The following is a 26,755-nucleotide window of genomic DNA, read 5'->3' as shown; positions in this document are numbered from 1 at the left end:
AGACCCCCTGTAGACTAGTTTTACATCATTTTAATCTCATGTCCTCCTATCTTAACTGTTAGTTGTTGAGCCTCATATACCTTTAACTTTCACATATTTGTCTTCCATAAATTTTCAATTTGTGCTTTTTCTTGATTTTCGTACTTCTCTGCTTTTCACAGATTTTCATAACATTTATAAAATATCTCTAATACCTCTGTAGAACCTCTGGTTATTTTTTTTGTTACAGGCTCTGTAAGTTAGGCTGCAAACCCATTCCGCTTTCTGTTACCCAAGTCGCTGTGCCAAAACTTTGTGCTGTGGAGTTATCAAAAAACATTTGCTTTCTGAACTCTTGCATATTATCCAGGTACTCCCTTATTTTCTCTTCAGCACTCTGTAGTTGCACCTTCTCTTGTTCTGTGAGAGTTCAGTTATTTTGTAATACTTTAACCTTTGTCAGCTGCTCTAAGTAGTTCTAGTTAGTTTTTAACCAGATATCTGTCTCTCTCTTATTTTTACCCTGTTTTTATACTCCCACTTTCATTTTATCCTACTCATTAGCTGTAACTTCTGGAGTACTTTCTATCTTCCATAATAGCTCTTATATAATTTCCACTATCCATTGCTTAAATTTCTCTCTTTTTAATGGGTTGATGGAAAAGTGGCAGTGTCTCATCTTTACTTCATTACCGTGCATTTTTACCTTGGTAAATTTTGGTGCATGATCCAAAATAGAGATTGGATGTATATCAAAATTTTCATTTAAATGAACATGTTCCTGTAGAATATAATTTCTATCAAGTCTAGCCCAGTTATTGTACCTTTGTGAATAATATGTAAATTCTCTCCCAACTTTCTGCTACTGAATTCACGTCTGTCATACTAAATATGTTCATAAATTTCTCCAGAAATCTACTGGCTTGTTAGATTTTCCTTTCCAGGCCCCCTCAGATATGTCCTCATTCTTGCAACTCAAATTACAGTCCTCACGTTTAAGTAATGTTCTCTGCCAAAAGCTGATTGTTTCTCGCAGAATTCTTTTAAGCTCCAACATAGCAGTTTAGGTGGAATATAAGTACATGCCAGTGTAATCCACATCCTTGCCACATATCTGCCATTATTATCTTTCTCTGCCAGTTAATGTAAGTACTTCTCTTTTCGTGTGTCTGATATTCTGCAGGTTATCCATCCTGAACTACTTTTTTTTTTTTTTTTTTTTGTTAAACAAAATTCACACTCTTTAAGTATTCTTTCGAAATGTGTCTCCTGTAGCATTGCAATTTGCTCTCTGCATTTCGTAAATTAAGTATTCTTTCTTTTTTGTCTATACCTGAGTGACGATTGACATTCCAAGGTAATGTAGATGAGTCACCATTATGGTAAGAAGTCCGATTTTGTGATACATAAACTCATTAATATTTGGCAGGTTAATGCTTATACATTTTTTCTCGTCAACATTGGAAAGAATGCCACATTTTACAAGACTTGTTTTAATAAAAACACTCTGACAAGAGACCAAACACACCCACATAATATATTAACTTGATACAGAAACACACTATTTGTGCCAAATAGACATCTGCTAACATCGACCTTATTTAACCTGAAATTGAGGTTATCCATGCTAAGACTCATTTTGCCTGTGCTTCTACGTACATTAATTGGGGACTGTTATTTTTTGTCTTTATTCCCCCTTCCCTAGATGTGAAAGCTACTTGCATGCTTTCAGATATCATTAGCTTGTAGGCAAGAATCCAGTGTCCTGTCTTTTATTGCCCTATTATCAGCTTGCCTACATAGAAAAGTCTGAGAAAAAAAGATAGTCCTCTATTGCAACCTGAAGGACAAGCCAAAACAATTATTGCTAAGGAATATTTTTCATTATATTTGGTTTTCCCACATTTACTTGATTCCACTTAAAATGTATTGGACTAAGACAAGGGTCTTAATCCAGACATTCACCTATGCAGAAGTAAGAGAAAGCAATTTGGCTCTACATACATTGTAATCTGTGTACTTTTACACCCACCTCAACAATCAACATTCCATCCATCCGTCCACCCACTCAACTCCTTTTTCCCCATTTCTGCACATGGGGTTGGGGTGTTATCTCAGCCGTGACAGTCATCTAGAGCCAAGGCCCACACCATTGGGTGGCTAGCCCTGTTGTGGCATACCTCTTAAACCTGTTGGTGCAAGAAGTCTGGACAAAGCCCAACATAATAGGGAGACAAAGGCCCAAAAATAGGGACATATTTTAAATATTGCTGTAACCCTATCTGAAACCTGGCTTAAACCCCTGATTTCAGATACTGAAATCAGGATTTAATATGTACCGACTAGATAGAATTAAAAAAAAAAAAGTGGAGGCGTTGCCATATTCTATTCTGAACAGCTTAATCTCTCCCCACTTACTGTTTCCATCCCAAACTTTCAACCTGCTGAGCTTCTCATTCTAAACTGTCACTTAAATACCCACAGTTTGCTATTGCATCCATCTACATCCCACCAGGTAAAAACATCCCAATCCTTGAACAAGTACCTTTTTGGTTATCACAAAATATTGCATATGAAACTTTAATCCTTGGAGATGTTAACCTAGACTGGAATGATCTAAATATTCACTCCCCCCAACAAAGCATCAATCCCAACTGATCTCCACCCCACCTATCTACATAATAACATAGTAAACAAGTCGAGTAGCAGCAAAACCAGTGCAGACCAGTAAAAGCCAAAAAGATTTAATAAGATTAAGCGCTTTTCGTTTGAGTCCGAAGAAGTTTGCTGACATAGCAAACGAAAAGCACTTAATCTTATTAAATCTTTTTGGCTTTTACTGGTCTGCATTGGTTTTGCTGCTACCCGACTTGTTTACTAGTTTAGTTTTGTGTTTATATTTTTTTGAGTACATAATAACATACCCAAGTCCACTCCAGATTGGATCCTCGCTAACGAACCTCATATGTACCATAATCCCTGTACCCCTGCAGCACTTAATTGTTCACCTGACAAGTCCCATCTGTCGATACTCCTCCCAACTACAGAGGCCTCACCTCTATAAAGACTGTAGAAAACTCACCAACTTTAACACAGATACTCTGAATAATTATCTTTACTGTATCAACTGGTCTTTTCTGCAGTCTCTACCCATTAATGAAGCTGTACTTAAATTTAACCACATCTCTCTTGACATCCTGAACTACCTGAACTCCCTAGCTCCCTTAAGGAAAATCAGAGTCAAATCCAACTGTGTCCCCTGGCTCAGTAGAAGTATTCTCTCTCTCATGTCAAAAAGAGATAAGGTTTGGAAACTCTGGCTAAAATTTAAATCACCCTCACAATTACAAGACTACAGAAAATGGAACCTCACCAAAAAAAAAATAAATCCTCCACTACAATAAGAAAAACTACTACATCCAAGCTCAAACTAACCACTACACCATCCCTAAATGATTTTGGAGTACTAGTAACAAACTTCTCCATCCTGGTACCCCCACTACCCCCAACCCCTTCCCTAACACCACCACAACAGAGACTCCAGCATTTCTTAACAAGTACTTCATAGAGACTATTGCCAAGCTCATTTCTAATAACTCCTCTTTTACTGCAGATGCCTATAACACAAAGTCACTCTACCCCTCTCATTCAGACTGATAATGCTAACACTTTCTCATTCAAACCTGTTTGTGTCCTACGTCAGAAAACTACTCCTGAAACTTAAACCCAGCTCTCCATCTACTGACAGACTTCCACCTCAGTTCCATAGAATAGCTGCTGACTCTATTGCTTTCCTGTCTTTATTTTAGTTAATAGATCCATTCAAGAATCCATAGTTCCTGACCTCTGGAAATCTTTCTACGCTATACCTCTACACAAGGGTGGTAATTCAACTGAACCTAGCAACTTCAGACCCATTGCTATCCTCTCTCCTCTGTCTGAAATATTTAAAAAATGATGTAATGTGATCCTATCTCGCCTACATTCTCTACAGATGGGTTCGGAGCCGATCCTCGGCTCTCTCTTATTGGCTGAGTCACCTCATATCCCAGGATGCACCACCACTACCTCCCCAGATCGCTTTCCAGCATAGACGTGGTCTCGGACTTGGCTGAGCTAAGTACCTCTAGTTAGAAATCTTTTTCTGTCAGATTTTTTCTGAAATTCACCCAAAAGCTGTTTTAACAGCTATTGTTGTTAATGCTTGTGATTTGATAACTTTTTGTGGTAAATTGTGTTTGTTTTTTGGTAGGAAGGTTCCGTTTAAGTTAGAGGGGCCTAGCCCTACTTTAGGCGTTTGAGTTAGAGCCTAGTTGTCGCTGTCTATTGTTAGTCTGTAGTTGTTGTTAACTAAACCATGTCAAAAGAACATAGACCTTCTGGTTTCAAAAAATGTGTCAAGTGTAGCTACAAGATGTCAATCACAGATGATCATTCCCTGTGTGTGTATTGTCTAGGTCCTAAACACCTGCAGGAGTCTTGTAGCGTTTGCCACGCTTTTTCCTCTCGAGTCCTCCAAGAGAGGAAAAACAAATTGATTTTAAAAGGGCTCATTGCCCCTTCTTTTGAGGAAGCTTTGTCCTCTTCTTCTTCCCCTTCTGGCAAGAAGACAAAATCGTCGGCGCCGACCAGCTCGTCGGAACCGATAGCCAAAAAGTCTAGGCAGGCTTCTCCGTCGGCTCCACGGACTTCTGCCTCGATGCCTCCAGCCTCGACTCCCCTGGCCTTGGAGTCGAGAGCTCGGACATCGAGAGGTGGGTCACCTTCATCGGCTCCACTGACTTCGGAGCCGATCAGGATTGCCCGCTCAGACACTTCCGCCGGGCCGAAGTCCACGTCGGCTCAGAGGAGATTGCAATAGTAGTGGAATCTCCTCTCTCGAGCCTTTAAGGAGCCGGTCCCCACTCTTCGAGCCGGCAGAGAAGTCGACCCGATCGGTCTCTTCCGAGGATGTCCAGACAGGGTGCTTCAGAAGCTCTTCCAGTCACGGTCTTCGCTAAATTGATCTCGACTCCTGCCCAGTTGGCTTTGGAGCCGATCCCTTATCTTTCTACTACCATTCCTCCTCAGACAGCCTCGGCGCCGTTGGAGTCGGTGTTGGTGGATCGTTATCGAGTCGGCTCCGACTCTAACTTCAACTCCGTCCCTTGGGTCGGGTGCACACGAACTTCCTCAGTCGGCCCGGGAGGCGATCCGACCCTTTCGGTTCCGAGCCTCTAGGTGCGTCGGCTGCGGGGGCTCCTGTTACTGTTGTGGCCTCGGGGATGGCACCTTCCCAGGATTCTGGGGGTCCTGCCTTCGATGCCATGAGAAGTGCTTTAGCCAAATCCTCTTTGGCCACTTCGACCTTTCCACCACCACCCCCTTCCTTGGACGTGGTGACTGGCGTTTCTGGAGTCCCCCTGTCTCGTGACAGCGGAGCCCCTGGGCCTGAGGTTACCCCATTGGTGGTTCCCTTCTTCCTGGAGGTTCCTCCGACCTCCTTCGGAGGAACCACCCAGGAAGAGACAGTGTAAGAGGAAACACGTCGACTCCCCTGACGAGTCCTCACATCAGATACCGACCTCGATGATGCGGAGGGGTCCCCAAAGTCGTCATTGGAAGATGTCTCCTTTGCTGACATTTTAGAAATCCTTAAACACCGAGGCGATTGGCAATCCAAACCCCCTTCCGCTGAGGAGTCGGTGTTCCTCAAGGCCCTCAGCCCTCCGCCTCCTGGGTGTCTCCGCGATGAGCTTTTGGATTTGATCTCTCAAAGGGCGTGGGAACACCCGGATTCTGTGGAACCGGTGCCAGCTCGTCCCAATAAGTTTCTCTCAGCACCCCCGGACAAGGAGTTCTTATCTAAGGGTGTGGCTGTAGATGCTATGGTGGTGGCATCTGCCACCCAACAAGATGTGGCAGAGGCTTGACTTCCATCCATCCCCTAACAAAGAGTCTAGGAGCATGGATCAGCCTTCGTTAAGGTCTCTGAATTACTTGGCACACTTCACCAGACTACAGAGGGATCTGATCAAGGAGCTGTCGGATGCCCTCTCGGGTAACTTACCTGATCAATTAACTCAGACAGTTAATTCTCAGTTGGCTACCCTATCCTCTTTATCTAATTAGTCCATGAGGCTCATTTCCTATGCGGCCGGGAGTAGAGCGGAACAGGTGTTGCTCTACGGAGACAAGCCTGGTTACGCCTGTGTCATTTTGCGGAGGCCTTTAAGTCTTCCTTTCCTTTGATGGGTCCTCATTCTTTGGACCCAAGGTAAAGGACACTTTGACTAGCAGGAGGGTAAGACCTTGGCTGCCGGAGCCTGCTTTTCCACTCCCGTCAGGCCTTATCCCAAGGCCGAGGAGGGAAAATGTGGTTCCGTAAGTCTCAGAAGCCTTACTCGTCGCAGCAGAGCGATCCCCTTCTAGAGGCAGAGGAGGAAATTTTTCAGGAGACGCCGTCCCAGAGGCGGCGGAGGCCCAACACTGGAGACCGCGAGTCCTTTGGGCTCCTCCTCCTTCCAGCATCCCTGAAGGAGTGCCCGACTGTGCAGCTCGGAGCCAGTCGTTTCTCGGCTTCTCAAGCACCTAAAGGCCTGGGAAAATATTACTCAGGACCAATGGGTGCTTGAATCATTGCCGGAGGTTACTCCATCCCCTTTGTTCAACCGCCCCACCAGTCCAAAGAATCCCGGACCCACCACCCAGTCAACGGGATCATGCAGCCGGCAGTATCAAAGCTGCTTCAAAGGAGTCATCCAACCTGTCCCCGCAGACCAGGCCGGATTAGGGACTTACTCAAGATTCTTTTGGTGCCAAAAGACCGGGACTTGAGACCCATTTTGGATCTCAGCAAACTGAACCGATTTGTAAAAAAGTCCAAATTCTGGATGGTCACTTTACAATCCATTCTCCCACTGTTGGAGAAAGGAGTTTGGATGTGCTCCATAGACCTCAAAGACGCCTACTATCACATTCTGATGGATCAGGCCTTCAGCCTAGGAGACAGTCATTTTCAGATCCGGCTGCCCTTTGGTCTCACCACAGCCCCAGGGTGTTTACCAAATGTTTGGCAGTCGCGACTGCTCACTTGAGGAGTCTAGGATTCCAGGTGTTTCCATACCTAGACGACTGGCTCCTAACTGCCGCCTCCAGGCATCTACTCTTGCAAAATTTAGCAGCCATGATAGCACTGGGCAAATCCTTAGGAATCACCTTCAATTGGTCAAAATCTGTATTGCAACCATCTCAGCGTATTCTGTTCATCGGTGCAGAAATAGATTCAAGGCAGATGCGAGTCTATCTTCCTGCAGAAAGGATCACGACGCTTCAGTCTCAAGTCCGGACTCTACTCCTCAGACGTCGAGCTCCAGCAAGAATGGTCCTGCAACTGTTGGGCTCCATGGCAGCCACCATTCTTCTGGTCCCCTTGGCAAGGTTGCACATGAGGATACTTCAGTGGCTCCTCTCAGTCCAGTGGTCTTATCAGGACCGTCCCCTCAGTCACCACATTCTGATCACGGACACGTGCAAACAGGATCTCCGTTGGTGGCTTCTAACTAATCTGAATCGCCCTCCCCTCTGCCACGCTGACTACGGACGCCTCCCAGACAGGGTGGGGGTCATTATCTGGACAGGTCGGTCCAAGGCACGTGGCACCCGAGTCTTCTTCATATCAATATCCTGGAGATGAGGGCGGTGCTTTTAGTGTTGCAAGCACTGCACGATCACCTCCCCCAGGGTACAATTGCCATTCAATCCGACAGCATGTCGGTAGTCTGGTACCTAAACAAGCAAGGAGGAACCAGGTCCTATCCCTTTGCAGAGAGGCCATGAGAGTATGGGATTGGGCGTTTTCTAATGGCAGCGCACATTCCGGGAAATCCAGCGTGATAGCCGACAGACTGAGCAGAACTATTCTCTCCTCACGAGTGGTCCTTGAACAACAGAGTGACAACACAGATTTTCACAAGATGGGGAGTCCCTGTTGCGATCTCTTAAGCCCCTTCAATGCGAAGTGTCATCACTTCTTCACTCTGACCCCAGTTGGGAAGACTCCCAAGGACGCTCTAGTCCACGATTGGCCCTCCGGTCTGCTGCCTTTCCACGGTTCCCCTTCTCCCCAAGGTGATTCAGAAGAAAAGCAAAATGATATTAATCGCCCCATACTGGCCTCGGCAAATCTGGTTCCCCTTTCTTCACAGGTATGCATTGGAGGGTCCTTGGTTCCTGGACCAAGTTCTTTGACTCATCAGTCAGGACAACTCCATCAGTCCCTCCATAAGTTGACAGCCTGGCTACTCCTCTTCCAACCATAATTAGGACCCACTCTTTGGCTCCTGAAGTCATACACATCTTGTCTTCAGCCCACAAGACTTCTACAAAGAAAATATATAGCAGTAAATGGAAGAGATTTGCTATTTGGGCCCAGCTCCGAGGATTAGACCCAATGACAGCCTCGGTATCAGAAGTACTCAAATTTTTAGCCTCCCTGTTTCAGCAAGGCTGCTCAGTATCTACCATTAAAGTACAATTGGCTATTTCCAATTTTCATGAAAGTGTGCAACCTCCTTAATGAGCAACAAGCTTTGTAAAGCCTTTATTAAAGGAGCTTGGCTTCTGACCCCCATTTCGCAACCTGCACCTCTGTGGGATCTGAACGTGGTATTAGGTGCCTTAACCTCGCCACCCTTTGAGCCGGCAGCAACCTGTGATCTCAAATTCCTTTCTTGGAAAACTGCACTTCTAATTGCTATTACTTCAGCCAGACGGGTTTCAGAGCTTCAGGCTCTATGTGTTAAACCACCTTACCTGGTATTCCACAAGGATAGAGTATCTCTTAGGACAAACCCATCTTTTTTACCAAAGGTTTGTTCTAATTTCTGTCTACAGCAGTCGATGGAGCTACCGGTCTTCTTTCCCAAATATTCTAATAGAGCTGAATACACTTTTCACTGCTTAGATGTGCACAGGCAATTGCGCTTCTATTTGGATAGGGCACACAAAGCACGGAAATCAGATCAACTGTTTGTGTCCTTTTCAGATAACAGATTAGACAAAGCCATTACTAAAGTCACTATTGCCAAGTGGATCAGGGACTGCATCACTCACGTTTATCTCATCTCAAACAAGGAGCTCATAGCTCCCTTAAAAGCTCATTCCACTAGAGCTATGGCCCAGCCTTTCATTCCAAGCTCTCTATTGGCGACATTGCGGCTGCCACGTGGACATCTTCACACACCTTTGTTTCTCACTACAAATTAGATGTGGCATCCAGGGGTCGAGCTTCGCCGGTTCCACAGTTCTCAGGAGTGTTTTCCAGTGAGCCACCGGAATTAGGTGCTAGGGACGCTGTCCAGATAGGATCACATTACATCTTTTAGTTATGTACTTACCATAACTTTAGATGTATGGGATCCATCCACCCTCCATCCCACTGCCTTGTAGACCAGGAGAGACCGGACGGTCCGAAACTGTTTTTCTTTCCTCTCTTGAAAGACCTGAGTATGTTATGACAATAGTATGTCTCTGTGAATATGAGTGCGAACAAACGAGATCTGGGGAGGTAGTGGTGGTGCATCCTGGGATATGAGGTGACTCAGCCAATAAGAGACTGCGTTCTATTGTATGAACCCATCTGTAGAGAATGTAGGCGAGATGGATCCCATACATCTAAAGTTATGGTAAGTACATAACTAAAAGTTTCCAGTCTCAGCTAATTACATATTTTATCCAAGAAAGTCTCCTCACTGCTACACAATACTGGTTTCGCCCTAAATATAGCACCTCCACTGCCCTTATTTCCTTCTCTGAAACTGTTGCTGTGGACAGAGACTACAATAAACTTGGTCTTGCCTGATGTTCTTTGTGTTTCACTGTTGCAGTCATCACATTTGAGTTATCTGCCTGCAGATAGCCCTCAGCCGGCCTGAATACCAAAGTCTTGGGATTTCTGCTTCGGATGCTGTTGCGTCTTCCATGACGTCAGGTCGGCAGGGGGTATAAAACATGTAGCCGATGCCATTACATCTATCTTTCTTGCCGTACGGTGCCCGAAGCAGAAGCAGTTCACAAGTGCCGGTCGGCCACCTCCTGAAATTTTCATTTTTCGAGTTAGACCTAAAGTCTTCTGGAAGATAAGTTACTCCATTGGGTATCCTTTTTTCTTGCTCTAACCGATGTCAGAAACAATTAATAATTGTCTTGCCTGTGGAAAGCAAATACCTCACAGAGGTTTTCATTCTTACTGCGTCACTTGTTTAGGCCCAGATCACGACGTCCCTTACTGTCTGTTTCATGCCTTGTTCAACGCCCAAACTATTAGTCATCGGGCTATTTTTGTAGCTAAATTCTTTCGCTCTCGATCTCTGCACTCCGAAATGGCTTTGATAAGCCATCCGACTAACAAGCTTCCTAAAAAACATAAGGATAAAGACAGACACAGACCGCATAGGTCCAAAACTGCCAACGACGCTACCGTTAAGCTAGTCACCAATCCGCCGGTACTCAGTGAGGCACTTTTGCAGCCCCTGATACCAGCTTCTGCAGATTCGCAGGCTTCTACTGATACCCATTCGAAGTCCGGTATGCAGCGAGATGCTTCTTCGACTATGGAACCTGCGGATGTCTCTACCTTGGATGAGTCCGGAGCCGCTGTGCAGGCACCAGCTTCTGAGGGTGTATTCAGGCCTTCCGATTTTCATATTAAACAGACGACTTTGTTTCAAACCAAAAATACTGACTTTCTCAGGCCTAAAGTTCGCACCACGTTCTCAGGCCCACATGCCACAAAAACAAATGCTTAGAATGGCTAAAGACCTCATTACTTTAATTAGGGGAAGTCAGCCTTCCCCCTCAAAAAGACCAAGAACCGATTTTCCTTCTGTTTCTTTAGATGAGGAGTCTGATCACTGTGATCCTTCCGATTACCAGGACATACCGTTATCTACCTGTGAGGATTCTGATGCAGAGGATTCCATTCCATCTGCTTCCCCTCCAGAAAATTTTTCTTTTGATGAAACCCTGCGTACCTTTAGAGAGCATTTCCGCTGGGAGACCCAGGACTACTCTCAGTCCAAAAAGAGACTCAGGGAATTTTTAAACTTGCCTTAGCACAGGCCCAGCCATCCCTCCTGTTCTGGAAATTGTAGATGATGTCTTTCTGGAATCCAGCCTTACCTCTGTTACTTTGCCTCCAACTCCCAGGAAACCTGACCGGTACTATAGAGTACCTGACTCCCACAAATTCCTCTTTAAGAATCTTACTGCGGATCCTGAGACCATTTCCCAGGGACCTAAAGGTATTAAGGCTACAACTGCCAAAAATCCTACCCCTTCAGACAGGGATTCTAGAGCATTAGACAGATGGGGTAAGAAGGTGTACACCTCTACTACTTTTGCTGTTAGGGCTTTAAATTGCCAGTTTCATATGTTAAAGTATCAGCAGCATATTACGGAGCTAATTAAACAAAATTATGTTGATTCCTGATTGTGCAGAATACAAAGATTTACAAGAGTTATTGCATTCTGCTAACCAAGTTGGTAAACCTACTTTGCAATGTGGATTTGATGCTTTAGAAGCATCTTGCAGGGCTGCTGTCACTGGGTCTGTTCTTAGAAGGCATGCTTGGCTTAAGGAACAAAACTTGTCAGATCATGTCAAAAGCAAAATTACTAGATACACCATTAAACCAAGACCGTCTGTTTTGGCAATAAAGCAGTAGTAGTCCCCAAAAGTTTGGAGGAGCAAGCTAAATATATGCAGACTGTTAAAGATTTCTTACAAGTACAGCCACCTAGATTCAGTAGTCATTGGCCTTCTAAAAACTGGTCTTTTCCAGTCCCTTCCAGGCCTTCTCAGTCCAAACCCACGGGCAGCAGACCACCAAGACTTCAGTCTCAGGTTATGCACAGATCTAAGCAGTGGAGTGCTCCCACATCCAAAACAGGGAGTAGTAAGCCGCCATCCTATGGTAAAATTGCACAATGACTTATCCTTAACTCTTCCAAGCCTTGCCCAAGTACTTGCCCCTTTAGTAGGGAAACATGCCCTGCACGCCAAAAACTGCGAGTACGTTACCCAGGACAGATGGGTCTTAAACATCGTTTCCCAGGGATACAGATTCCACTTCCACTCCCTCCCAACCCTAAGTGGATGGCCAGAACTCCCCCCAAACCAGTGGTCAGAGGCCCAAAAGCAAGTGCTTTCTCTTCTCAGTATCAATGCTATTCAACCTGTCCCAGCAGAACAAAGGGGTCAAGACTTTTATTCCAGACTGTTTCTGGTACCCCGAAAAGAAAACTGTTGGCGTCCTATCCTGGATCTGTTTATTCTCAACACCTTTCTGGTGGTTCCAAAATTCAAAATGTTAACTCTCCAAAAGCTGCTTCCTATGCTAGACAAGGACTCCTGGCTAGCAACCCTAGACTTAAAAGAAGCTTATCTGCACATTCCCATAAGGGGATCTTGCAGGAAATACCTATGCTTTAGAGCAGGCTCTATGCACTATCAGTTCTCTGCACTTCCTTTTGGCTTATCTACTGCACCCAGGGTGTTCACAAAGTGCCTAGCTCGAGCCATTGCATATTGCAGGCAGAGAAGAATTCAGATTTACCCATACTTGGACGATTGTTTGATTCGGGCGGATAGTCAGGAATTGCTACTACAGCATCTGGCATTTGTAGAGAGACTTCTAACTTCACTGGGGTACACCATCAATGAAAAGAAATCTCAGCTGGTACCCAGCCAACAGATTGTATTCCTGGGAGCAAGCTTGAACACAACTTCCCAGATGACATTCCTCACTCCAGAGAAACAAATTTATTTGACAAACTACTTCAATCTACTAGCCACCAAAACCCGGCTATCTGCAAGAAAAATACTGCAAGCCCTAGGGTTCATGGCCTCTTGCATTCTACTCATTCCATATGCAAGACTACATATGAGGGAACGTCAGTGGTACCCAAAAAGTCTCTGGTGTCAACATTCTCAGTACCTGGAAACAATGCTTCCTGTCATTTCTTGCCTAAGGGCAGAGTTCCTTTGGTGGGCAGAGGCCTGCATCCACAATAAAGGACTCCCTTCCACTCTACCCCCTGCCGCCCAAACCCTAACAACAGACTCATCAGACTGTTCATGGGGGGCTCACATGGCAGGGCAGTGCATTCAGGGCAAATGGATCCCAAAGTAAATGCACCTGCATATCAATCAAAAAGAAATGTTAGCTGTACAGAATTCTCTGATAGCCTTCAAAGGCCTTATTCTTCCAGGACAACTATTGGTAAAGACAGGCAATACCACAGTTATGTGGTACATAAACAAGCGGGGGGGGGGGCATTCCTACCCACTCTGCAGATTAGCCATGGCTGTGTGGAACACAGCCTTGAGTAGCCAAGTGCACCTGCAAGCTCAGTTCCTGCCAGGCAGACTAAATTCACTGGCAGACGTAAGCAGAAATCTCATGGACCCACACTAGTGGAAACTGGAACCCAAAATATTCAAGCTTTTGAGGAACAGATGGGGGACACCAGAGGTGGACCTTTTTGCTTCCCCTCAGAACTGTCAGTTGAGCAAATATTGCACCAGAACTTCCACAGCCAAGCTTGGAAAGTGGATGGCCCTGTCCTTTACCTGGGAAAGCCTCTCAATCTATGCCTTTCCCCCTCTGCCCCTCCTCTTGAAGGTTCTACTAAAGATCAAACAGGACAAGCCTGATTGCACCAGACTGCCCACGCCAGCACTGGTACCTTCTTTTGCGCAGTCTGACAGTACTGCCACCATGGCACCTGCCTCAGACTCCTTCCCTGCTGTCCCAGCAGGCGGGCCAGATTCTGCACCCTCAGCTACAGACCCTGAACCTTGCAGCCTGGCTCATCCCCTGAACTCATCACCAGCAACCCTCAGTAAGCAGGTGCTGGATGTCATTCTTGAGGCAAGGAGACCTAGTACTAGGAAATCCTATTTGGAAAAGTGGAAAAGATGCTGTTCCTGGAGCCAGTCTCAGGGAGGGTACGCGACTGTGCCTAGCTTACCTCATATACTAGATTACTTAACAGAAATGCTCCACAAGGGCCTATCCTTCTTTTCAATTAAAATTCATGCCTCTGCCATCTCAGCTCATTATAATACTGAGCCACCCCTCTTCTCTCATCCTCTGGTAAAACAGTTCCTGAGAGGAGCCAAACATTTAAGACCCCCCAGGAGAGCTCCCAGTCCAGCCTGAGACCTTAACTTTGTATTGGAAAAGCTCACACTTCCACCCTTTGAAACTGCTGCTATAGCAGAGTTAAAATTCCTCTCATGGGAAACAGCTGTACTTCTAGCCATCACCTCAGCAAGAAGAGTGTCTGAATTGCAGGCCCTTATGGCAGAGGAACCCTTCATTATCTTTCATGCGGACAGGGTTTCCCTCAGGACTAACCCATCTTTTATGCCCAAGGTGGTGTCTAGTGTGGCTTTAAACCAGTCCATTCATTTGCCAACTTTTTTCCTTAATCCTCAGAATAAAGGGGAAAGGATCCTGCACAGGCAGCTTAGATTCTATCTGGACAGGACTAAGCCCCTCAAAAAATCTGACCAGCTGCTAGTTAGCTTTGCCGCAGGGGCAGAGGGCAAGGCCATTTCAAAGCAAACCATTACTAAATGGATAGCACACTGCATCCATTTCTGCTACAAACACCATGGGAAATCTGATCCACAGGGGATCAGAACATATTCAACTAGGGCTACATCTACCTCTACAGCATTCCTCAGGTGAGTCCCTACCAGGGACAATCCTGGAAGATGCAACCTGGAGCTCTGTACACACTTTCACCAAGCATTACCACTTCCCTATCTTTTCTAAATCCAGAACTGGATTTGCCACAGCAGTCTTACAGGGCCTGATTGCCAGCCCTGATGCTTCTTAACTACCTCTACCCTTCCTTAGCTTTGGGAATGTACCCAAATGTGATGACTGCAACAGTGAAACACAAAGAACATAGTACATTTGTGTACACTTACCATAAATGTAGATGTTCGAGTGCATTCACTGTTGCAGTCCTTGTTACCCTTCCTCCAGCCCCCTGATCTCTCTTTACTTCTACTGATCTTTTTTGGTTGGCATATCTTGTATCATGTGTATTTGCATTTTGCTGGGGGTGTTCCATACCATGTAATTGCTTCCTATTTTGGGGGCACCTGACATCTGGGGCAAGAAAAACTGATGTAATGGCGTCTGCTGCATGTTTTATACCCCTGACGTCATGGAAGAACAGACAGCATCTGACGCAGAAATCCCAAGACTCAGGTATTCAGGCCAGCTGAGGGCTAACTGCAGGCAGATGGTCCAAATGTGATGACTGCAACAGTGAATACACTCGAACATCTAAATATATGGTAAGTGTACACAACTGTACTTTCCTTGATCTGTCTGAAGCCTTCAACACTGTTTCTCACTCTCTACTCCTCTCCAAACCATCCCATCTCAACTTCTCTCACACTGCCCTCAACTGGTTCTCCAGCTACCTCTCTAACAGACAACAATCAGATGACTTAACTCTTGCTCTCCTTTCCTCTCTATCCAAACTCGGGTACCCCCAGGCGCTATTCTTGGTCCTCTGTTATTCAGCATCTTTACTATAACCTCCATACTTCTTGCAGTGACTCCTCTTATCATCCAATATGCAGATGACCCACTTTGATATCCATCTCAGAAAACTTGTCAGACCTGTTAACTACTGCACAAAACTTCATTTATTCTGCAGAAAGATGACTTGGTGACAGTCTGCTTATCCTCAATCCCAATAAAACAAAGCTTATTTTTCTGGCTAACTCCCTCTCCCACTGTAAATCTACCTTTTCATTCTCTTCTCTTAACAACACTATTATAAAGGTTGAAACACAAACTAAACTCCGCAGCACCATTATTGCTGACCAACTAAAATTTGACTTACATGCCCAACAAAGTATCAAAAAAATCACCAAAAATTAGGCCTACTTTATAGAAATAAAAAATACCTTGGTGCAGAATCCAAACATGCCATTGCTTGAACTTTCTTACTACCCACCCTACTCTATGCCTCCCCTATCCTGACTAACCTAGAATCTTCCCTTATTCACAAACTTGAATCAACATACAATAAAGTTGCTAGATTTGCTGTAAGTCATCCCTACTCCTCTCACCACTGCCTGGCCCTACAGAAACTTCACTGGCTAGAACTCTCACATCAGCTTACTCACTCCACTCCAAACTGCTCATTCCCTTCTCAGTACCCCCCCAGTACCTGCTCATCACTTCTCAGACTTATGTCCTATTTACACCCCCAATCGTCCTCTTCATAGTTCCAACCAACTTTTATTACTGACCTAGAAACCCTGTAAAAATATTGGCAAAAACCTTTGTAAATACTCTCTCTCTCTTTCATAGCTGGAACAAACTCCTATAACATATCAGAAGTATAACTCATGCCAACATCTTTAAAAACACTAAAAGAACACCTGCTTAACTCCAAGATCTGTCACTGCAATCACCCCACTTAATCTCCCCTATACCTCTGTCTATTCACATTCTACAATTTCTACTTTGGAAGTATCTTGATATTACTTCTAATTCTTGTAAATATTGGAACATACTAGCTTTCCAGCACTGTGACTAAACAATTTGTATGTTTATATTTTGAATTCTTGCCCCTCACAAAGTATTAGTTTAAGGGTGTGCACTCATTATGCAACCAGCTTATTGCACTTTTTTTAAAATATTTTTCCCCTAATAGATTTGTTTTTTCAATTGAATTGTACATGATGTTCATTGTGTTTCACTGCTGCAGTCATTACACTTGGGTTATCCTGCCGTCAGGCTTTCCCGCAGTCAGCCAGAGTTCCAAAGTCTTGGTCCGGTGTCGGTTGCTGTCTCTCCTTCCCTGACGTCAGTGTGCCAGGGGTATACAAGATGCAGCCAACGCCATTTTCTCCAGTCTTTCTTGCTGCGCGGTGCCCGAAGCAAAAGCAGTTCGCAAGTGCCGGTCGGCTGACTCCTGAGATTTTCAATTCGAATTTCAGAACCAAAGTCTTCAATAAAGCTAAGTACCCCGTTGGGGAAACTTTTTCTTGCCTCAGACCAGTGTCAGTAAAAGTTAATAATTGTATTTCTTGTGGGAAGCAAATACCTCATAAGGATTTTCATTCTTACTGTATTCCATGCCTAGGCCCAGACCATGACGTCACTAGTTGTCGGTTTTTTGCTAGATTTAACAAGCGCACTGTTAAACGTCGGTTTGACTTTGCTCGACATTACTTTGGCCGAAGGTTCAATTATACCATGCCGTTGGAACAACCGACTACCGGAATACACAAAAACCGCAAAGACAAGGATAAGGACAGGCATCTGAGGCCCAAAACTGACGATGAAGCCTCTTCTAGGCCAGTCACCGGAGGCGCTTTTGCAGCCCCTGACACCCGCTACCTCAGAGCCACAGGCCGCCTCCGACTCCCACGCGGAGATGTCTAGGCCTCTGGAAACTCAAGGTATTGGGCCTACGGAAACTAACCCCTCAGATGGGTCCAGAGCCGCTGAGCAGGCATCGGCTTCTGAGGGTGTTTTCAGACCTTCACAGCTTACCTCAAAACTACAGCCAAGTCTAAAACTCCATTAAAGACAAAGAAGCAAGTACAGCATTCACCTGGACAGGCCTCCATGCCTAAATAACAGATGTTCAAAATGGCCAAAGACTTAATTACTCTGATCAGGGGTTCCCATCCCCCTCCTGATAAAAGGTCTAGGCAGGATACAGACTGTGATTCCTCTGACCAGGTTTCCATTTCTTCTGATTCCTCTTCAGACCAGGGATATTCTTTACCCCCCTATGAGGATTCTGATACTGAAGAATCAATTCCTTCAGCCTCTCCTCCTGAGGATTACTCTTTTGGGGAAACTTTACATACCACGAGGGAGCATTTCCACTGGGAGGGCCAGGATTACTCAGAATCCAAAAAAAGGCTCAGAGACTTCCTTTTGTTGCCTCAGCACAGACCCCTTGCTATTCCACCAGTGTTAGATATTGTAGATGATGTGTTCTCTGAATCCAGTTTAAATCCTGATTCTTTGCCCCCTGCTCCAGTCAAGCCAGACAGGTACTACAAATTTCTTTATAAAAACCCTGTTGCTGACCCAGAAACTATTTCCCAGGGTCCCAAAGGGGTAAATGCTTCCACAGCTAAAAATCCAGTTCCCTCTGACAGGGATTCTAGAGCATTAGACAGATGGGGGAAGAAAGTTTACACTTCTGCAACTTTGGCAGTGAGGGCTTTAAATTGCCAGTTTCACATGCTTAAATACCAACAATATTTAATGTCTCTGTTAAAACAGAAAATGCTTACACGTTCAGAACATCCTGACTATAAGGAAATGCAGGATTTATTGCATGCAGCTGAACAAGTGGGAAAACATACTCTGCAATGTGGTTTTGATTAATTAGAGGCTTCCTGTAGAGCAGCAGTTACAGGATCTGTGATTCGAAGGCATGCTTGGTTAAAAGAACAAGGTGTACCTGATCATGTTGAGGCAAAATTATTGGATGCACTTTTACAGCAGGATATTTTATTTGGTGTTAAGACAGAAGAGGTATTAAAGAAAATGGAGGATAAGGCAAAATCTATGCAAACAGTTAAGGATTTCTTACAGGTACAGCCACCTCGATTTAGCAGAAATTGGGCTTCAAAAAATTGGTCCTTTCCAGTGTCAGACCACAAAGAGGTAGATACAGACACCCAAGAGGCAGATCTCAACCCCAAGGCTCTTACAGACAATGACAGTGGGGTGCTTCAACCCCAAAAGGAGGGGAAGACAAGTCACAACCTTATAGGAAACAGTCCCAATGACTTCCCCCTTCAAATGCCAAGCACTTACCTTTTGGCAGCTCCCTTAAGGGGAAAACTAGCACTTTTTCCACAAAATTGGCATATTATCACCCAAGACAAATGGGTTCTGAATATTGTGTCTCAAGTTTACAGGTTCCACTTTCACACTTTACCAAGGCTAAAAGGAATGCCAGACCTGCCACAAAATCAATGGGCAGAGGCGCAAAAACAGATTGCAGCCCTCATGGACATGAGAGCTATTCAAAAAGTGCCACAACAGGAACAAGGACAAGGATTTTACTCAAGACTTTTCCTGGTCCCAGAAAGGACAAAGCCTGGAGACCCATACTGGACCTTTCTACTCTAAATACTTACCTAGATGTTCCAAAATTCAAAATGTTGACACTACAGCAGCAGCTTCCCATGCTGGGCAAGAAGGCTTGGCTTGTTACTTTGAAACTCAAAGAGGCATACCTGCATGTCCCTATCAGACAAAATTGCAGAAGATACCTCAGATTCATAACTGGCTCAATGCATTACCAATTCTCTGCGCTGCCCTTTGGCTTATCTACTGCGCCCAGGGTCTTCACAAAATGCCTGGCACCAGTAATTGCATTTTGCAGACAAAAAGGAATTCAAATATATCCATACTTGGATGACTGCCTTATTCAAGCAGAGAGCAAGGACATTCTTCTAAAGCATCTGGCATTTGTAAAAAGATTACTAATTTGCCTAGGGTACACAGTAAACGAAAAGAAGTCAAAACTAGTGCCCTCACAAGAGATAATATTCCTGGGTGCCAGCTTAAATACAACGGCCCAGATGGCTTATCTCACGCCAGACGAGCAAGGACAACTGACTCAGTACTTTCAATTGATGGCAACAAAAACCCAACTCCCTGCAAGAAAAATTCTGCAGGCCTTGGGGTTCAGGGCATCCTGCATACTACTAATACCATATGCCAGACTGCATATGAGGAAATTACAGTGGTACCTAAAAAGTGTTTGGACTCAACACTGTCACAGTTTGGAAGCAGTAATACCACTTATTCCCTGCCTACAACAGGAGTTTCGATGGTGGGCACAGGCATGTCACCTCAACAAGGGCCAGCCTTTCACTCTACCCACAGCCAGGCAGACACTAACAACAGATGTCTCTGATTACGGCTGGTAAGCACACATGGCAGGAAAACGTATTCAAGGCAAGTGGACCGCAGACCAAATGCTTCTTCACATCAATCAAAAAGAGATGCTAGCTGTACAAAATGCCCTAACAGCTTTCAAGGACCTTCTGCATCCTGGACAACTATTACTAAAGACAGACAACACCACAGTTATGTGGTACATAAACAAGCAGTGGGGCACTCATTCTTATCCCCTCTGCAGACAAGCCATGACCTTGTGGAACACAGCTATAACCTATCAAGTTCATCTGCAAACACAATTCCTGCCAGGAAAGAAAAATACTCTGGCAGACGACTTAAGCAGAAACATTATGGATCCTCACGAGTGGAAACTAAATCCACAAGTGTTCAGCATGATAACACAAACATGGGGGAGCCCAGACATAGATCTTTTTGCCTCCCCAATGAATTGCCAACTACAGAAATTCTGCACAAGGACATACCATACACAAGCATGGAAAGTGGATGCCCTCTCGTTCAGCTGGAAAAGCCTACAAGTGTATGCCTTCCCACCACTGCCTCTCCTTTCAAAGGTACTCCTAAAAGCCAGAGAAGAAAAGCCAAAAATGATCCTGATTGCCCCAGACTGGCCATGCCAGCACTGGTACCCAGTCTTAAAGAACTTAGCTCAAGGCCTACCATGGATTTTACCTCAAATTCCACATCTTCTGACTCAACAACACAATCAGATCCTGCACAGCCAGCTCAAAACCTTAAACCTGGCTGCATGGCAGATTCCTTAGTCAAGCAGACAGCACCTCTCTCTAAAGCTGTTCTGGATGTCATTTTGGAGGCCAGGAGGCCTAGCACCAGGAAATCCTATTCAGAAAAGTGGAAGAGATTCTGTGCCTGGAACCAGGCTCAAAGCTTTGACCCTCTTGTCCCAAATATTTCTCGGATATTGCAGTATTTAACTGAAATGCTGGACAAAGGCCTATCCGTTTCATCCATTAAGATCCACGCCTCTGCCATCTCGGCTCATTACAACACAGATCCTCCTATTTTCTCTCGTCCATTGCTAAAGCAGTACCTCAGAGGGGCTAAAAACATAAGACCGCCCTGGAGAGCACCAGCACCAACTTGGGACCTCAATTTTGTCTTGGAAAAACTAACTTTACCTCCTTTAGAGCCAGCAAATGCAGCAGAATTAAAATGTGTCATGGAAAACTGCTCTGCTTCTGGCAATAACCTCAGCACGAAGAGTCTCAGAGTTACAGGCACTAATGGCAGTGGAGCCTTTTATCATTTTTCACCAAGGCAGGGTTTCTTTAAGAAACTGTTCACTTGCCAACGTTTTATCCAAATCCGCAGAATAAAGGGGAGAGACTTCTGCATTTATTGGACATACACAGTTACGTTTCTACTTGGACAAAACAAAAGCTTTCAGGAAAACTGAGCAATTGTTTGTAGCATATGCTGCAGGATCACAGGGAAAGGCTATTTCAAAGCAGACCATTTCAAAGTGGATAGGATACTGTATCCGTTTCTGCTACACACAGCATGGGAAAACTGTACCTAGCAACATTAGGCCACATTCCACCAGGGCAACAGCCACTTCAACTGCCTACCTTAGAGGAGTACCTACCAAAGATATCTTGGAAGCTGCAACTTGGAGTTCAGTGCACACCTTTACCAAACATTGTCACCTGCCTCTTTATTCTAAATCCAGAGCTGGCTTTGCCACTGCAGTGATGCAGGGCCTCATAGCCACCCCAAATCCTCTATAGAACCCGCCACCCTACCTCATCTCAGTGAAACACAATGAACATAGTACAGTTTTGTACCTACCATAAATGTAGATGTTCGAGTGTATTCACTGCTGCAGTCCAGGTTACCCTCCCTCCATCCCCTCTTTCTTAGCTGGGACTTATCTATACTTTTCTACCCTATACTACCTATGTGGTGTATTTGCTGGTAACTGAAGGTTTTGGTTTTACTTTTTATGTATGTTTTATTAGCAATATGTATTGCCTACCTATTTGGGGGCACCTGACATCTGGGGCAAGAAAAACTGAAGAAAATGGCATCTGCTGAATCTTATATACCCCTGGCGCACTGACGTCAGGGAAGAAGAAACAGCAACCGACACCAGACCAAGACTTTGGAACTCTGGCTAACTGCGGGACCGCCTGACGGCAGGATAATCCAAGTGTAATGACTGCAGCAGTGAATACACTCGAACATCTACATTTATGGTAGGTACAGAACTGTACTTTATAGGTCACATTAAGGGTGGGAAATGTTTTGCAATGGTTTATTGTGGTCTCATTTTTTATATCACAAAAAGCTGGCATTTTAACAGGGGTGTGTACATTTTTTATATCCACTGTATTTGCACACTGCATTTCTTAATATAGTTCACTACTCTTACTTTCTTGTATGTACCTATGAAACAGTTCATGTTCAAAGATAACATGGAAAGTGTTGCCATTATGATGTTATTCCCACCTGTTATGTATAAGTTTTTGTTGTAATTGTCAAGTTTCAACTTTTGTTTTAAATATACATTTGTTTATTGCCATATCTGTTTGAACCAATGTCACATCTTGCAAGACTTTTTGATTTAATGAAACTCTCAAAAAAAAACACATCCCAGAACACCTCTATAACCTGTTAATTTAATACAAACACACAAAACTGGTTAGATCTTCAAATAATGAAGTTTAATCCTCCTAATAGGAACATTTGTCACAGATTAAACAGCTAAACTTACAGGCTTTAATTAACCTGTAATTAAGGTTATCCGTGCAAAGACGCATAGTACAGCCTGTGTGCCTACTTGCAGTAAGTGCTGTCTGTTTTTCCTTGTCTTTATTCCTCTTCCAGATGTAGAAAACAACTTTAATACTTAGAGAAAACATTATCTTTTAGTTATTGAAAGAAAAAGTATTCTGTTTTACTGCCCTGTTATCAGCTTCTCTCCATAGAAACACGAGAACCAGATATACTGTTGCTTTCATCTATAAGCTTCTGATGTTGCACTGTGAACATTTATTTGCTAAAGGAAAACTTTTCCATTGCATTCAGTGTTCTTTTATTTATTTTCTTCCTCTTAAAACTTGTTAGATCAAGTCAAGGGCCGTAATCCCATCATTCCCCCATGCAGAAGTAAGAAAAAGCATATCAAGTTTGCTTTTATCGTGCTGTGTATACTTTTGCAACCAATCCCTCACTTCAGCAACCTAAGATTACAGCCTATTTTCTTAAACATGATTTTGTTCAGGCTTTCTTCTCTTTTTAAATTGCATTGCCTACATTTTTTATTACTAATCAAGAAGAAAGAAGAATGGGAAAATAGGGTGCCTGTTCACAGTTGTATCTCTAACACAAAAAAACTGAAAATGCTTTACTATATAACTTGCAGTATATGTTGTTTTATAAAAGTACGGTTAAGAACACAAATTGGTTTTCTTAATTCTTTCCTCCCTCTTCCCTTCAATTTAATGTTTTTTCAAACATTAATGACATGAAGTCGGGCATATAATTTAGAGTCCACTACAAGTTTAACAAAGTCAAAGAAGTCCAGTATTTCCAGGTTTTCTTGTTCTGCCATATTTCACAAATGTGATTGATACTTTGTAGTCTTGCATTTATTCATTATTTTCTGAGTTGCTGATTTTCTTCCTGTTGATCTCCATCTTCCATATCCAATCTCTGGTCCATTTCCAGTGTACCTCCTAGTTCTTCATCAACTCCTGTGCTTTTTTATCCTGACTTGCAAGCATTTATTTTGGAACATTGGAAAAGATTTCACTGGCATAATCTCTGTTTGACATATATTTTCAGAAGAGTAAGAAACAGAATCCACTTCTGGTTGAAGCTCACTTTGTTGTTCAAACTCTTGTATTTCCCCTTAGCATGTTCTGCATAAAAAAAAAAAAAAAAAAAAGACTTTGATCTTCCAGGAAAAAAAAAATTTTGAAGATTGCTGGATGTGGCAGATTGACACTCACTTGCTTCTCAACATTACCTAATTCTTGGAATAAATTTATTCCTCTACTGCGTGTTATACAGTGAGTAATCATTTTCCACAAACACTCAACTGTCTCCAAGTTTTAGTACTTCATCATTCTTTCATGGTTTTGTCAGAATTAATTATTCTTGCTGGTAAGATTGCTTTCTCATTGCCAGGCTTGGAGCATGCACATAATGTGCCCTTTCAGTTAACTCTTGCTGTGGAATAGTAGTCCAGTTGTGCTTATTTTTGCTTTCATAAAATTAATAGTCTGTTCCTTCCAGTTTCTGTGATAAAGCAGAAACTCAAAGGTTTCTGGGCATGCTATGGCCTCTTACGTTTTTTTTTTTTTTTTTTTTAAACTTCTCTTCTTGAGCAGTCTTATACATAACCAGCCTTTTCTTTATCTCAACCTCTGATTCTTGCAGTTTGTTAGATCTGAATATCTGTTTAAAGCTTCTTATAGTTTTCCAGACTTTTGTTTGAATTGATATACTCCTACAGTGTTTCATTTATTTTAGTCAGCTCTGTGCACATTTGAGTTAAATTTTCCTGTAGGTTACTAGAAGTCGGGTCTTGCCCCAGAGCTGGAGCTCTGTTTTTTTGCTGAACAGCAAAAAAAAAAGATTCTTCCCAGCCAGAGTTTTTTCTTCATCTTTTGTGGTTTTACTTTCAGGTTCTCTAAATTTCTTCTTTGTTGGCATCCACGCAATGCACTTACTACCTAGTAACTGAAATTTACCCAAAAAAGACAAATTCACTGCCTCTGTCTTCTGAGTTTTTTTTCACACTGGGAGAGTTGAAATTAAGCTGTTACTCATTGTGCAGCCATCTTGGAAGTCTTGTCATTCCCTTGTTTTCTGTGGCATAGGAAACTCATCAAGTACCTCTGGGTATCCTGTCCGAGTTGTGGTGACACACTATACTTCCTGTGAGGGCTAATAGGTTTTAATCAAATGATTACCCTACCTCCTTTGCTTCTAGTGTGTTCTCCATGGATTTGCATGAAACCTGTTGTGCAGTAACATAACACTGAAGTGGACCTGTGTCTCAACTCTTACCCATAGAGAATGTTTGTAAAGATAAAAGTTTGTACACTTTTAAATTTGGAGTAATTAAATGTGTTATTTACCAGCAAGGTTGAGTGAAGAGTCACTAAAGTAAAATCTTTGTTATTGCCCATTAGTTAACTGCCTAAATCTTTTTCAGTCTAATCCTTTGACAAGATTTTTTTTTTACTTATGGCCCCTATTCATCAAATTAGTTGTCAGTATTTTTGTGCAGAATATGCTAGAAGAAAATGGAAGAAATTGAAGTTTTACATTAATGGGACGGCTTAGAATAATCGTCTTATTTTAATAGTTTATAAACATCATTTTCTTATTTTGGTCTCCTTAGAGGATTGCCTTTTATTTCTTATCTGGATAATTTGCCAAACTTCAACAGAGCTGCTGATGGACCCATCAGACTACCTATAGTAGATAAATACAAGGTAAGAAACAGTTTTGCACTGATTATCTTTTAACTGTGAATGTCATTTATTGTTAACTGAGTGCTCATGCGTAGTCACTTGCCCAAGCACTTTATGTATACATTGTAAAGTTACTGTCATCAATTTGAGTATGCTGTTTCTGTTAACGGTAATGGTACTCTCATGCTATTTTTCCATTATCATTGTGGTTGAATTACTTCCTGGATGTATTTGTAAAGGCAGCTTCTAAGTTTTATTTACGCTTTTAATAGGATTACTTCATTATTAGGAGTTTGCTGTAATGGGTTAACAGATCTGTTCCAGTAGCTGGACATACCATGGTAACACACCGCCGCTAGAAAAAAGTATGTAGCATTTGATGCAGTCAGTATTTAACACTCAATGTACTTCACTTCTGACATTTATTGTGGCATTCCAGTGGTCATTATCTAGGATGTAAAGCCATTTAAGTGTTTGTTACTGCTATTTCAAGTTTAAAACCAGTGTGAATATTGCTTGTGATGTTGAGTGGAAAACACATGAAGTCATGTACCTAAATGTTAGCATTTTATTCTTGCAGCATGTGTAACAGAGAAAATAAAACTCCAGGCATTTGTTATGCTTTCAGGATTGCAGCTTTTGCAAGTATATGTTTCAGTAACTGGAAGGGGGATCCCTAACATGTCCTTAGGCCTTAGCCACAGCACCATAAAAGAGGAAAGGACATGGAAGGCAGATGTTGGTCATGCGATCTTCGAAATCTGTCCTTAAGATGGCATTGTATGTCATCCCCCTCATTCAACAGGGGTCAAGCTTGCAGTAGTTTCCTGCCTCATGTGACTGAGATGTACACCCCCACAATCCCCAATATTCACTATGAACATTGTAAGCCTAGATCGCCGGTACTGTCATAACTTGAGTGTCTAGAGCACAGTCTGTTAAATCTGCTGACTTTTGCTTATCACTGGGACTGAGGATTCCAGTCTGTAACTAGTGTCTGGGCACAGTAGCGCTTAATGGTCCACATTGAGAGGAGTCCACTGGTATCTACAGTACCGGAGGATTTTCAGGACAGGCACAGATTGTTTTAAGTTTGATTTCTGAATGGGGTTGTCTTCTCACAGATGTGGAAGCATGCACCCATTGGTAGATGTTCTTCGTGTTTCACTGTTGCAGTCATCACACTTGTGTTATCTGCCTGCAGGTAGCCCAGTCGGCCCGAATACAAGAGACTTGGTATTTCTGTGACAGATGCTGTTGCTCCAGGACTGATGTCAGATCATCGGGGGTATAAAAACAGGCAGCCGACACCATTACATCAGTCTTTCTTGCCGAGGAGCCCAAAAGCAG

At 43.4% G+C, this 26,755-nt stretch overlaps 1 protein-coding gene across 2 annotated transcripts in view; it reads left to right on the top strand.

Moving 5' to 3' along the window:
* Positions 1 to 26,755, top strand: part of GSPT1 (G1 to S phase transition 1) — a 960,922-nt gene that overhangs the window by 629,531 nt on the left and 304,636 nt on the right. For both annotated transcript variants that reach the window (XM_044089181.1, XM_044089179.1), the window contains one exon: positions 25,333 to 25,426. In XM_044089181.1, the coding sequence (XP_043945116.1) occupies positions 25,333 to 25,426 (94 nt within the window). The remainder of the gene's footprint in view (positions 1 to 25,332; positions 25,427 to 26,755) is intronic.

This window comes from Protopterus annectens, chromosome 12.part0 (genome assembly GCF_019279795.1).
Source record: "Protopterus annectens isolate FY-2018-M chromosome 12.part0, PAN1.0, whole genome shotgun sequence".
Taxonomy (NCBI): domain Eukaryota; kingdom Metazoa; phylum Chordata; order Ceratodontiformes; family Protopteridae; genus Protopterus; species Protopterus annectens.
Note: the sequence above shows the minus strand (reverse complement) of the source record. Positions and strands in the feature narration are given on the sequence as shown.